At 37.0% G+C, this 13758-nt stretch overlaps 1 protein-coding gene across 6 annotated transcripts in view; it reads right to left on the reverse strand.

Annotated features, from left to right (window-relative positions):
* The window catches only part of HYDIN (HYDIN axonemal central pair apparatus protein), a 549453-nt gene that overhangs the window by 323604 nt on the left and 212091 nt on the right, over nucleotides 1–13758 (reverse strand). For all 6 annotated transcript variants that reach the window (XR_014805538.1, XR_014805539.1, XM_084959659.1 and 3 more), the window contains one exon: nucleotides 12962–13087. Coding sequence is in view for 3 of the 6 variants with exons in the window: in XM_084959659.1 (XP_084815785.1) it covers nucleotides 12962–13087 (126 nt within the window). In the remaining 3 variants the exon portion in view is untranslated. The remainder of the gene's footprint in view (nucleotides 1–12961; nucleotides 13088–13758) is intronic.

Raw genomic sequence — 13758 nt, forward strand, 5'->3', positions numbered from 1 at the left:
AAATATTATTATAATTAGTATGGTTATTGTCATCAACTTCTTTAATGCAAACTGCAAAAGCCATAAAGAAAGATAAAGGACACTATATAATGATAAAAGGATCAATACAAGAGGAGGATATTACACTCATTAACACATATGCACCCAATATAGGGGCACCTAAATACATAAAACAAATAATAACAGACATAAATAGAGAAACTGATGGGAATACAATAATAGTGGGAGACTTAAACATCCCACTAACATCAATGGAAAGATCTTCCACACAGAAAATTGATAAATCTCTGTTGATAAATCAACAGAGATCCTAAGTGACACAATAGAAAAATGAGACACAATTGATATTTTCAGGACATTGCATACAAAAAAATACCTTTTCAAGTGCACATGTAACATTCTTTACAGTTGACCACATACCATGACATAAAACAAGCCTCAACAAATTTAAGAGGATAGATATTATTTCAAGCATATTTTCTGACAACAGTGGCATGAAACTAGAAATCAACTACAGAAAGAGAAATCAGAAAAAAAATGATTACATGGAGACTAAACAAAAAAACTACTAAAAAACCAATGGGTAAACAATGAAATCAATGAAGAAAATTTTAAATACCTTGAGACAAATGAAAGGAAAATATGACAATAAAAAAACATATGGCTCCGATTAGACCCCTAGTCTGGGAACCTCCATATGCCGCGGGAGCAGCCCAAGAAATGGCAAAAAGACCAAAAAAATATATATATATATACATATACATATGTATATATATATATGGGATTCAGCAAAAGCAGTTCTTAGAAGTTCATAGCCATATAGGCCTTACAACAACAACAACAACAACAAAAACCCACAAATAAACATCCTAGCCTACCACCTAAAAGAAATAGAAAAAGAACAAACAAAACCTAAAGTTAGCAGAAGGAAAGCAATAATATAGATCAGATAGGAAATAAAATAGAGGTTAGAAAAAAATCAATAAAACCAAGAGCTACTTTTTTGAAACAGTAAAAAAAAATCAACAAACCCTTGGCCAGGCTCACCAAGATGAAAATAGAGAGTATCCAAATAAGCAAAATAAGGAAGAAAGAGGAGAAACAACAACCAATATTAGAGAAAAGAGAGAGAGAGAATACTATATACAATTATATGCCAACAAATTGGACAACCTAGGAGAAATAGACAAGTTTCTAGAAACATAAAGCCCACCAAAATAACTGAATCAATAAAAAAATAATTTGAACAAATTGATCACCAGAATTGAAATAGAATCTATAATTAAGAAAAAACTCCCTGTAAACAACAATCAGGGGCCAGATGGCTTCACTGGAGAATTGTACCAAACATACAAAAAAGAATTTAGAGCAATCCTTCTTAAACTCCTCCAAAAGACTGAGGAGGAAGGAACACACCAAAAGTGATTCTATGAAGCCCCTATTACTCTGATACCAAAACCAAAAACAATACTAAAAAAGAAAATTATAGGCCAATATCTTTGATGAATATAGATGCAAAATTACTCAATAAGATATTAGCAAACAGAATCCAACAATACATAAAAAAGATCATGTATCACAATCAATCTGGATTCATCTCAGGATCACAAGAATGGTTCAACATATCAATGTTAAATACCACATTAACAAAAGAAAAGACAAAAACCACACAATCATCTCAAAGGATACAGGAAAAAAAGTGTTTGATAAAATTCAACACCCATTCATGGTAAAAAACAAACAAACAAACAAACAAACAAACAAACAAACAAACTCTTACCAAAGTCATTAAGTACAGAGGGAATATATCTCAACATAATAAAAGCTCTTTATGAAAAACCTACAGCCAATATAACATTCAACAGTAAAAAATTCAAAGCCTTCCTTCTAAAATATGGAACAAGAGAAGGATGCTCACTCTCGCCACATCTATTCAACACAGTATTGGAAGTGCTAGCCAAAGCAATAGACAAGAAAAAGAAATAAAAGGTATCCTAATTGGATAAATAGGAAGATAATAGGAAATGACTTGATACTCTATATAGAAAATCCTAAAGACTCCACACAAAAAATACTAGAACTGATAAATTCAGCAAGGTAGCAGGATACAAGATTAACACACAAAAATTGGTTGCATTTCTTTACACTGACAATGAAATATCAGAAAGTTTAAAAAAAAAAAACCTTTTAAAATAACTTCAAAAAAATAAACTACTTGGGAATAAACCTGACCAAGGAGGTAAAAGCTTATATACTGAGAATTATAAAATGTTAATAAAGGAAATTGAAGATGATTCAGAGAAATGGAAACATATCCTGTGCTCTTGGATTGGAAGAATTAATATTCTTAAAATGGCTATAACATCCAAAGCAATCTACAGATCAATACAATTCCTATCAAATTAACCATGACATTTTTCACAGAACTAGAACAAATAATCCTAAAATTTACATGGAACTATAAAATTGCCAAAGCAATTCTGAGGAAAAAGACAAAGCTGTAGGTATAAGCCCTTCCAGACTTTGGGCAATACTACAAAGCTTCATTAATCAAAACAGCACTGTATTGGCACAAAAACAGGCATATGGTTCAGTGGAACAGAATAGAGAGTCTAGAAATAAACCCATACACCTATGGCCAATTAATCTTAACCAAGGAGGCAAGAATATACAATGGAGAACAGACAGTCTTTTCAGCAAGTGGTGCTGCGAAAGCTGGACAGCTACACGTCAATCAATCAAGTTAGAAAGCACCCTCACATCATACAAAAAAGTAAACTCAAAATGGCCTAAAGACTTAACTATAAGAAATGACACCATTAAAATCCTAGAAGAGAACATAGGCAAGACATTCTCTGACATAAATCATACCAATGTTTTCTTAGGTCAGTCTTGCAAGGCAAGAGAAATAAAAGCAAAAATAAACAAATGAGACCTAATGTAACTTCTAAGCTTTTGCCCAGCAAGGTAAACCATAAACAAAATGAAAGAATACCTATGGACTGGGGGCAAATATTTGCACCAAGTATTTAATTTCTAAAATATACAAACAGTTGATACAAGTCAATAACAAGGAACAAACACAACCCAGTCAAAAAATAGGCAGAAGACCTAAATAGACATTTCTTAAAAAAGGACATACAGATAGGCACATGAAAAGATGCTTATTATCACTAATTATGAAGAAATGAAAATCAAAACAACAATGAGGTACTACCTCACCCCAGTCAGAATGGCCATCATTAAAAAGTCTGTGAATAACAAATGCTAGAGAGGGTGTGGAAAAGGGAACCCTCCTACACTGTTGGTGGGAATGTAAATTGGTATGGCCACTATGGAAAGCAGTATGCACATTCCTCAAAAAAACTAAAACCACAGTTACTGTATAATCCAGCAATCATATTTCTGGGCATACATCCAGACAAAACTCTATTGTGAAAAGATACATGCAACCCTATGTTCACAGAAACACTATCCACAACAGCCAAGACATGGAAGCAACCTAAATGTCCATCAACAGATGAATGATAAAGAAGACGTGGTATATATACACAGTGGAATTCTACTCAGCCATAAAAAGAATGAAATAATCCCATCTGCAGCTATGTAGATGGACACAGAAATTATCATACTAGGCAAACTAAATCAGACAAAGGTAAATACCATATGATATCACTTATATGTGGAATCTAAAATATGACACAAACTTATTTGTGAAACAGAAACAGACTTGCAGACATAGAAAGCCAACCTATGGTTAACAAAGGGGAAACAGGGTGGGAGAAGAGTAAACTAGGAGTTTGGGATTAGCAGATACAAACTACCACATATAAAATAAATCTAAAATATATTTTAAAAAAACAAGGTTCTACTGAATAGAATGGGGAACTACATTCAATACCCTGTAATAAACCATAAAGGAAAAGAAAAAAATATTAAATGTCTCCCATTTAATGATCATGTTAGCATAACTTTCATATACCTGAGAAAGACCTGCCTCAACAAAGGATGTGCAAAGGGCAAGTCCAAGAAGAATTCCCTTCTTTATTTCAACGATGAGTGATAATAATAATCACAATGACAAATCAAGCCAGCATCTATACAAAAACACTCAAGAAAACAGAAGAAGCAAATAAAATGTCAAATGAGTATCTACCAGAAAAGTGCCGCCATGAAACAATAAAAATCTTAAATACCACATTTCATCATAAATGCAAAGAACATAATGGAAAAAAAATCAGAGAGCACAAAGCAAATATTCAAGAGTGCAAGGAATATTAAGCCACCAAAAGAGATGAAAAATTCATGTATTCATTCAATAAATGCTAATAAAGTTTCAAGTATTTTCCATATGTTGAGCATACGGTAGTAAATAAAGTTAACACAGCTCTTGTCTCACGAACCTGAAATGTCTGGGGAAAGGAATTAAAAAAAATAAATACATAATATGAGGTCAGGCAGCCTTTCTTCATAAGGCTATGAAGACAACCAAACCAGGACAGAGTGAATGGGAGATGGTTGCTCCTTAAAACAGGCAGTCAAGGGATGGTCTCTCTGAGAAAATGACCTGAAGCAAGTGATGCAAAGACATGAGACAACAGCATTGCAGTCAGAGGGAAGAACAAGTGCGAAGATGGCAGAGGAGTAAAATGTCACATGCACCTTCTCCCAAAAAAACACACCTATGAGTAAAACGATTCACACAGAACAGAAGAACTTAAACCTCCAAAAAAGGGCAAGAAACCCTCCACATGACTGGGTCAAACAAAAAAAAAAAAAAAAAAAAGAGAGAGAGAGAGAGAGAAAGGAATCAGATGAAACTAGCACTCCTGAGAGGGAGCTGATAAGGGCAAAGCAGAGGGAAAGCTGCATAGATCATATGCACCACCGTCCCAGACACCACAGCCTGAGACACTCGGATCGGGGGCTAGGTGCTGAGACTCAGGCTCCAGAGGTCAGTTCTGGGGAGAAGACTAGGGTTGGCTGGGTGGGGACAGTCTGAGAGGTTAGGGAGCGGTGCACCATGGGCTGGGGAGTAGAATGCCGCAGCCAAGAGAACCCTGGAGGAGGTCTGGGCCCACAGGAGAAGCAAGATGCCATTGTTGGGGAGGGCAAGAGAAGGAAATGCGGACCTCCATAGGAATCTCTTCCTATACAGGCACAGGCTCTCAGAGTGTGGGGTGCCTCTGGCGCAGGCTACAGGTGGTGAGAGGCCATTTGCTTGGGCTATGGGAGACTGGGCACCTCATGTGTAGGTTTCAGGTGGCTGGGCACATCTTGTGTGGGCTAAGGGTAGCCAGGGGGTTGGGGGGGGCTAAGCACAACATGGTGCCTCTTGAGTGATCTACAGTCACTGGGAACAAACCACAGCAGTCATCTCAGAAACCAGAGGGAGGTGTGGCCTGCATCACTAGGGGTCTGTGAACAGGTTACACCTGCAGCCCCAGTCACCTCAGATGTTGGCAAAAAAGAGGGCACTGCACCCAAGCACCACCCATTGTTGCTCTCACTGCCCTGGGAACACATCTTCCCTGCAGCTGCCACTGCCAAATGCTCTGGGCAGCACCCACACATGCCTGATCACTGTCACTTACCAGTACCTGCAACTAGGAGCAGACTGTGTAGCACATCCTGCATGGGCTAAGCATGACAGGGTGCTTCCTGTGTGGTATACAGGTGTCAGGGGAAAACCACTGCAGTTATCTCTGACTCCAGAGGTGGGCATAGCCTGCCACCACTAGGGGTCTATGAACAGGCACCACTTGCAGCCCCAGTCACCTCAGAGGGCACCATAGAGGAGGGCATTGTGACCGAACACTACTTCTTGTTGCTCTCACTCCCCTAGGAACACACACACCCTGCCAATGCCACTGACAAATGCCCCGGGCGCCATCTAAATCTGCCTGAGGCTCATGACCACTTCCCAGGGCCCTGCAACTAGGCGTAGCCTGCACCGTCTTCCTGCAGGTCCTTTCTACTATCAAGAGCCCAGCAACCAGGCACCGACTCCTAGCTCTACCCAGTGCCTCCTTCTCCCTGGAAACACACACGGCATCCTGGGGATAACAGCCTGATAACATTGAAGACAGAGACAGCAAATATCCAAACTCCTGTGCCAAAAATAAATAGTAACCCCCCACAAAGTACAAAGGGGCACTCATGCATAGAAATAGCCCTACAAGACTACAGTTTGATTTCCCTAAACTCAGAGAAAAACAAACAAACAAAAAATAAGTGAAATAAAGAAGCTCAGGAACCATTCCCAGTTAAAAGGACAGGAGAATTCACCAGAAGCAGCAAACAAGGAAACAGACCTCTTCAGTCTAATAAATACTGAGCTCAAGAGGGAGATAGTGAAAATACTGAAGGGATTAAGGGTGAGTATGAAGGAATTAAGAGTGGATATAAACAGTAATGCAGATTACTTTAGAAAGGGACTAGATAATATAAGGAGGAGCCAAAAAATTAGAAAACTCATTTGCAGAGACACGAACTGAGCTAACGGCACTAAAGAGCAAATGAATAATACGGAAGAACGAATTAGTGACTTGGAAGACAGAATAATGGAAATCACCCAATCAGGACAGCAGACAGAAAACCAAATGAAAAAATATGAAAGCAATATAAGAGATCTATGGGATAATATAAAGCAGGCCAATCTATGCATAATAGGAATTCCAAAAGAAGAAGAAACATAAAAGGGGATAGAAAATTATTTGAAGAAATTATGTCTGAAAACTTTCCAAATCTAAAGATACAGGAAGCACAGAGGGCCCCAAATTGAACCCAAATAGGCCCACACCAAGATATCTTATAATAAAAAGGCCAAAAGTTAAAGAGAGGATTCTAAATGCAGCAAGAGAAACACAAAGTGTTAATTACAAACTCCCATAAAGCTATCAGCTAATTTCTCTACAGAAACACTATAGGCTAGAAGAGAGTGGCAGATATAGTCAAAGTTCTAAAAGGGAAAAATTTGCAGCCTCGAATACTCTACCCAGCAAGAATATCATTTAAAATAGAAGGAGAAATAAAGAATTTTTCCAACAAACAAAAGCTAAAAGAGTACAGCAACACTAAAACCCATTCAAAAGAAATACTGAAATAAATAAAGAAATACTCTAAATAAAAAAGAAGTAAGAAGAAAGAGGATGGAGGAAATCACAATTGAAAAGCAACCACTCAAGCCAGTATACAGATTTAAAAGGAAAAAAAAAACCCTATTGTAAAAGTGATGATAAACATAAGAAACAGCAAAAGGACAAACATGAAGATGTTAAAAAAACGACTTCAAAATCGTAGAATGTGGGAAAGTAAGAAAATCTAGACTCTTTTTTTTTTTTTTTATAATGTGTTTGAACCTACATGACTGTCAGGCTAAAGCATGCAGATATAGGAAGGGGTTAACATACTTAAAAAACAGGGAAACCACAAATAAAAACCAAACATTACATTCACAAAAACTAAAAAGAAAAAGCACAAGCATAAAATAAATGGAAATCATCAAAAAAAAAAGGGGGGGGGAACAAAGGAGAAACACTGAATCAACTGGAAAACAAGGTTTAAAAAGGCCATAAATGCATATTTATTGATAATTACCTGAAATGTCAATGGACTCAATGCTCCAATCAAAAGACACAGAGTGGCAGACTAGATAAAAAAAGCAAGAGCCTACAAATAAGCTGTCTACAAGAGACTCACTTTAGGGCAAAGGACACATATAGACTGAAAGTGAGGAAATGGGAAGATACTTCATGCCAATGGGAAAGCCAGGAAAGCAGGAGTTACAATACTCATACCAGTACAAATAAACTCTAAAATGAAGGCCATAAGGGTTCCCATCATGGCTCAGTAGTTAACAAATCCAACTAGGGACCATGAGGTTTCGGGTTCGATCCCTGGCCTCGCTCAGTGGGTTAAGGATATGGCATTGCCATGAGCTGTGGTGTAGTTTGCAGATGCAGCTTGGATTCCTCGTTGCTGTGGCTCTGGTGTAGGCCAGTGGCTACAGCTCCAATTAGAACTCTAGCCTGGGAACCTCCATATGCTGTGAGTGCGGCCCTAGAAAAGGCAAAAAGACAAAAAAATAAAATAAAAGAAGCACTGCAAAGAGACTAAAGAGAACCTAAAACTTATAAAAACATTTTTTTAATTAAAAAAAAAACAAAGGCCATAAAGAAACACAAAGAAGGACTCTATTTAATATAAAAGGAGCCATTCAAGAAGAGGATATCACACTTGTCAATATATATGCCCCTAATATAGAAACACACAGATACATACAACAAATACTAGTAGACATAAAAGGAGAAATTGATGGAAATACAATAATAGTAGGGAATTTTAACACCCCACTCACATCAATGGACAGATCCTCTAAACAGAAAAATCAATAAGGTGACAGGGATCCTAAATGACACAATAAAAAAGTTAGACTTAATTGACATTTTCAGGACTTTACACCCAAAAAAATCAGAATATATATTATTTTCAAGTGTACGTGGAACATTCTGAAGGATTGACCATGTACTGGGGCATAAAACTGACCTCAACAAATTTAAGAGTATAAAAATTATTTCAAGTATCTTCTCTGACCACAATGGCATAAAACTAGAAATCAACCACAGGAAAAGAAATGAGAAAAAAATGACTACAAGGAGACTAAACAACATGCTATGCAAAAACAAACAAACAAACAAACAAAAAAACAACAATGGGTCAATAAGGAAATCAAAAAAGAAATTTAAAAAATACCTCAAGAAAAATGATAATGAAGACACAACCATTCCAAATTTACAGGATGCTGCAAAAGCAGTGCTTAGAGGGAAATTCATGGCAATACAGGCCTTCCTCAAAAAAGAAGAAAAATCTCAAATTGACAACTTAACACACCACTTAAGCAAATTAGAAAAAACAAACAAAACCTAAAGTCACCAGAAGGATGGAAATCATAAAGATCAGAGAGGAAATCAACAAAATAGAGATTCAAAAAAAATGGAAAAAAAATCAAAGAAACCAAGAGCTGGTTCTTTGAAAAGGTGAACAAAATTGACAAACCTCAGGCCAGACTGACCAAGAAGAGGAGAAAAAAACCCAAATAAACAAAATAAGAAAAGAAAAAGAAGAAATCTCAACGGATACTGCAGAAATACAAAAAAACTGTAAGAGAATACTATGAACCATTGTATGCCAACGATTTGACAACCTAGAAGAAATGGACAACTTTCTAGCGACTTATATCCCACCAAAACTAAATCAAGAAGAAATAGATCAAGTGAACAGACCAATCACTACAAATGAAATTAAATATGTAATAAAAACCCTCCCTACAAACAAAAGCCCAGGACCAGATAGCTTCACAAGCGAATACTACCAAACTTACAAAGAAGAAATTATACCCATCCTTCTTAAACTTTTCCAAAAGGCTGAAGAAAAAGGAACACACCCAAAGACTTTCTACGACACCACCATCACTCTAATACCAAAATCAGACAAAGATATTACCAAAAAAGAAAATTAGAGGCCAATATCTTTGATGAATATAGAGGCAAAAATTCTCAACAGAATTTTAGCCAACTGAATCTAACAAAACATAAAAGAAGATCATACACCATGACCAAGTAGGATTCATTCCAGGTTCACAAGGATGGCTCAACATACACAAATCAATCAATGCCATACACCACATTAACAAAGGTCAAAAACCACATGATTATCTCAATAGATGCAGAAAAAGCATCTGACAAAGTCAAATATCCATTCATAATAAAAACTCTTACCAAAGTGGTATGGAGGGAACATACCTTAACATAATAAAGGCCATTTATGACAAAACCACAGCAAGTATAATACTCAATGGAGAAAAGCTGAAAGCCTTCCTGCTAAAATCTGGAACAAGACAAGGATGCCCATTCTCACCACTCTGATTCAACATAATATTGTTAAGTCCTAGCCACAGCAATCAGACAAACAAAAAAAGTAAAAGTATCCAAGTTGGAAGAGAAGAGGTAAAATTGTCACTGTATGCAGATGGGATGGTACTATATATAGAAAACCCTAAGGATCCACACAAAAACTACTGGAAATGGTCAATGAATTCAGCAAGGTAGCAGGATATAAGATTAACATTCAGAAATCAGTTGCATTTCTGTACACTAAAAATGAAGTATTAGAAAAGGAATACAAAAATATAGTACCTTTTAAAATGATACCCCCCAAAATTAAATACCTAGGAATAAACCTGACCAAGAAGGTGACAGACTTACATGCTAAGAACTATAAAATATTAATCAAGGAAATTAAAGAAGATTCAAAGAAATGGAAAGATATTCCATGGTCCTAGGCTGGAAGAATTACTATTGTAAAAATGGCCATGCTATTGAAAGCAATCTATAGATTCAATGCAATGCTTTTCAAACTACCCATGACATTTTTCTTTTTTTTTTTTTTTTTTTTTTCTTTTGCCATTTCTTGGGCCGCTCCAGTGGCATATGGAGGTTCCCAGGCTAGGGGTCGTATTGGAGCCATAGCCGCCAGCCTACACCAGAGCCACAGCAATGCAGGATCCAAGCTGAGTCTGCAAACTCCACCTCAGCTCACGGCAACACCGGATCCTTAACCCACTGAGCAAAGCCAGGGATAGAACCCACAACCTCATGGTTCCTAGTTGGATTCGTTAACCATTGACCCACGACAGGAACTCCACCCATGACATTTTTCATGAGAAGGTCTGAGAAGTGGTTTCACTGAAGATATAATTGTGAAGGCAGAGTGTACTAGCACATATTGTTGGATTTCCAGCAGAGGTGAGAGAAACAGAGGTATCAGAGAAAACTCCAAGGTTTTTGGCCTGAGAAAAATGTATAAATGGGGGTGCTACATGCCGGAGGGAGGAAAAACAAAAGAGGAACAATTACTTCTATAGGAAAGGGATGTAATGCAAAAATGAGATCTTAAAGATATTAAGTTTAAGCTGCCAATCATACATTGAGCTGAATATAAGATCCAGAGTTCGGGGGCTAGGCCATATCAGGAGATGGAATTACCAAAGTCATCATTTAAAAGGTGAAATTTAAAGGTTTGTTCCTACAAGGGATCACCTAAGGAGTGAGTTCAGGAGAGAAAGAAGTTTAAGGACCTGGGGAGCTACAATGTTTAGTGATCAGGAAGAGGAGGAAGATCCAACAGATAAGAAAAAGGCAAGTGAATAAAAAGGTACAAAAAAGACAAAAAAAAAAAAAAGATGCTGTGTGTACAATGCTGTGAGACAACCCAGGTGTGTTGAACTGGCCAAGTTTAAGAATGACTTTTAAGAGAAACACAAATACATGTACAACTCAAAGTAAGCGATACAGAGGATAAGCTGATGAGTATAATTACAATGAAATGTAAATGAAAAGGAAGTTTAATGGGTTAGAGAGGAAATATGAGACATAGAAGGCAAAGAAGGTCCAGCATATTCACAATTGATATCCCTAAAGAAAAGAACCAAAATGGGCATGAAAAAATACTTGATAATTCAAAATATTTCTAGAAATAAAATAAGGGTACATAGTGTCTCAGGAAAAATTGAGTCACATCCTAATAAAATTATTGGACATTAAATAAAAATTAACAATCTTTGGGCATAGAAGCTAAAAGATTAGAGCATCAGCAGTAGGGGAAATAAAGATGGCTTCCTACTTGCACTCCGTCATTTAAAGCCAGAAAGTAATGGACACAATGTCTGCAAAGCTCTTATGGGGAGAATGTGTGACCCAAGAATTTTACATCCAAAATTTAAGCCTGCAGTTCATCTATAAAGGCAATAGGCAAATACTGTCAAACATATACCATCAGGGAAATATAGTTTCCATAAGCTCTTTTTGAGGAAATTAAAAGAGGATGACTCTCACCCAGATAAGAAACAAATGAAACTTCCCAAAATAAAGTAAAAGTACCTGAGTTGAAAGAAGAAAGAGGAGAGACAATGAGACATGGAATACTAATTTCCTCATCTTAATAGCAGGAGTCAACATGCATTAAAGCACATACATACAAGCAGTACACAGAACAATATGCATACTCTGGTCTTAGTTATGCTATGGGAAAGGAGCAAATTCATCCTAGTAAGGATGAATCAGCTTGGGGAAAAGCTGTGTTCCCTGCCCTCAAAGTTAGAGGGTAATGATGGGGAAGAAAAGAAACAAGAACTAAAGCTGGCAGTGTCCAGAAGAAGAGTAAATTTTTTGCATAGCCTAGGCAGGCGAGGCAATGGCATGACCATGAGATCAAAAGAGCCTGAGGAAATTCACTTGTCATGTGGGAAGTAACTGTGAAACACCCTCAGGAATAGCTGGGGAATCCTTCAGAGGAGGCTCATCTCTAGCAGGTCAACTCCTAGAGGCGCAAACTCTAAGGTGAAGCATATAATTCAAGAAATTAAATAAAAAGTAGGAAATAAAATCTTACTTTATAATCACATGCTCCTAACGCCTGGAAAAATGGTTTACACCAGATCACAGACACATGTTAAAACAGCTATTCTTTAGAGACTAAAAAGGATGCATTTGTTACTGGAAATGAGCCAGAATAGACAAAAACGCCTATTTTGAAATAAACCAGTCCTCTTTCTTTCTGTCTAGTAATGACAGCTCAGGTAAGGATGGATTTCTTGTACTAGGAAGATAACCTCACAGGGCTTGGCTGATATAACTCTTGGAATTACTCCTATTCTATAAACAATAGTGTCTAGAAGTAGCTAAGGAAGAAATGTGACTAATCAAAAGTTATTTGTACCCTGTAATTCTTTCAATTTCAAATTAAAGATAGCAAGATCAAGAGAGGTAGAAAGAGAATATATAAGACAATTCCAGTAAGGGACTGCTTGGCCCAGAAACAATAAGTATTGCTTAGCCTTGTTCTGGAATATTCACATTTTTCAGGGCCTACTTCATATACAAGTATGACAGAAAGCAGCTACCTTTTGCCGTGTTGTTTCTCCCATATCTAAAAGTTCAATGATCTGCGGTCGGCACATAATACGTGTATGAGCCAGTCTCTGTTCTGTGGTGAGGGACATTTCCTTCAGGAACTCTGAGGGCGTCAGCTAGAATTTAAAACAACAGGAGTCAAAGATTCATACATGGTTATACTGAAAAAATGTTTTCATAAGTGCCAGTAATGAATAATTTGTGTTTGCAGCTTTTAGGATAATTCTGGAACGCGACTAAGTTCCCTTATAAAATATTTATAATAACTAAATAATATAAGCAAAGTACCCATGCACTTCTGAGCTCTTTGCACAATAATTTGAAATGACATGTGGTTGCTGTTTCCTTATGATATGGAAGGAATCACACAAAAGTACTGGAGGAGAGGAGAGGGAGGTCAAGAAATTGCACAAGAACATGTCTAAAGAGCTTAACATGTATGCTCAGAAGTGCATAAAACTCTAGGTTTCCAAAAATCACTTATGGGCTTCAGAGCTAAGGGGTCTGCAACATTTCTCAACTGAAGATACAACATGCAAGTAAAGCTTTGGGGTGTTTATCAAGTGATATCAGGTTAAAGAGAAATCATATAAAATGTAAAGGATCTGAGAGAGGTGACTGCACTGCATGGAAGTGAATTTGAACATTTTAGAAATCATAAGAGCACATTCAGACCTCGTTTTAAATGAGCTCTAAGCCAATCAGATCCGGCAGCCAGTCACATCCACATACCCACATAAAAACGTGATATGCCTTAACACTTTCTAATGTTAGGAGAGAAAAAATG

The sequence above is a fragment of the Sus scrofa genome, chromosome 6, assembly GCF_054392235.1.
Source record: "Sus scrofa isolate SSC_HxYL_T2T_F1_AM1 chromosome 6, Sscrofa_HxYL_maternal_Yorkshire_Landrace_v2.0, whole genome shotgun sequence".
Lineage (NCBI taxonomy): Eukaryota > Metazoa > Chordata > Mammalia > Artiodactyla > Suidae > Sus > Sus scrofa.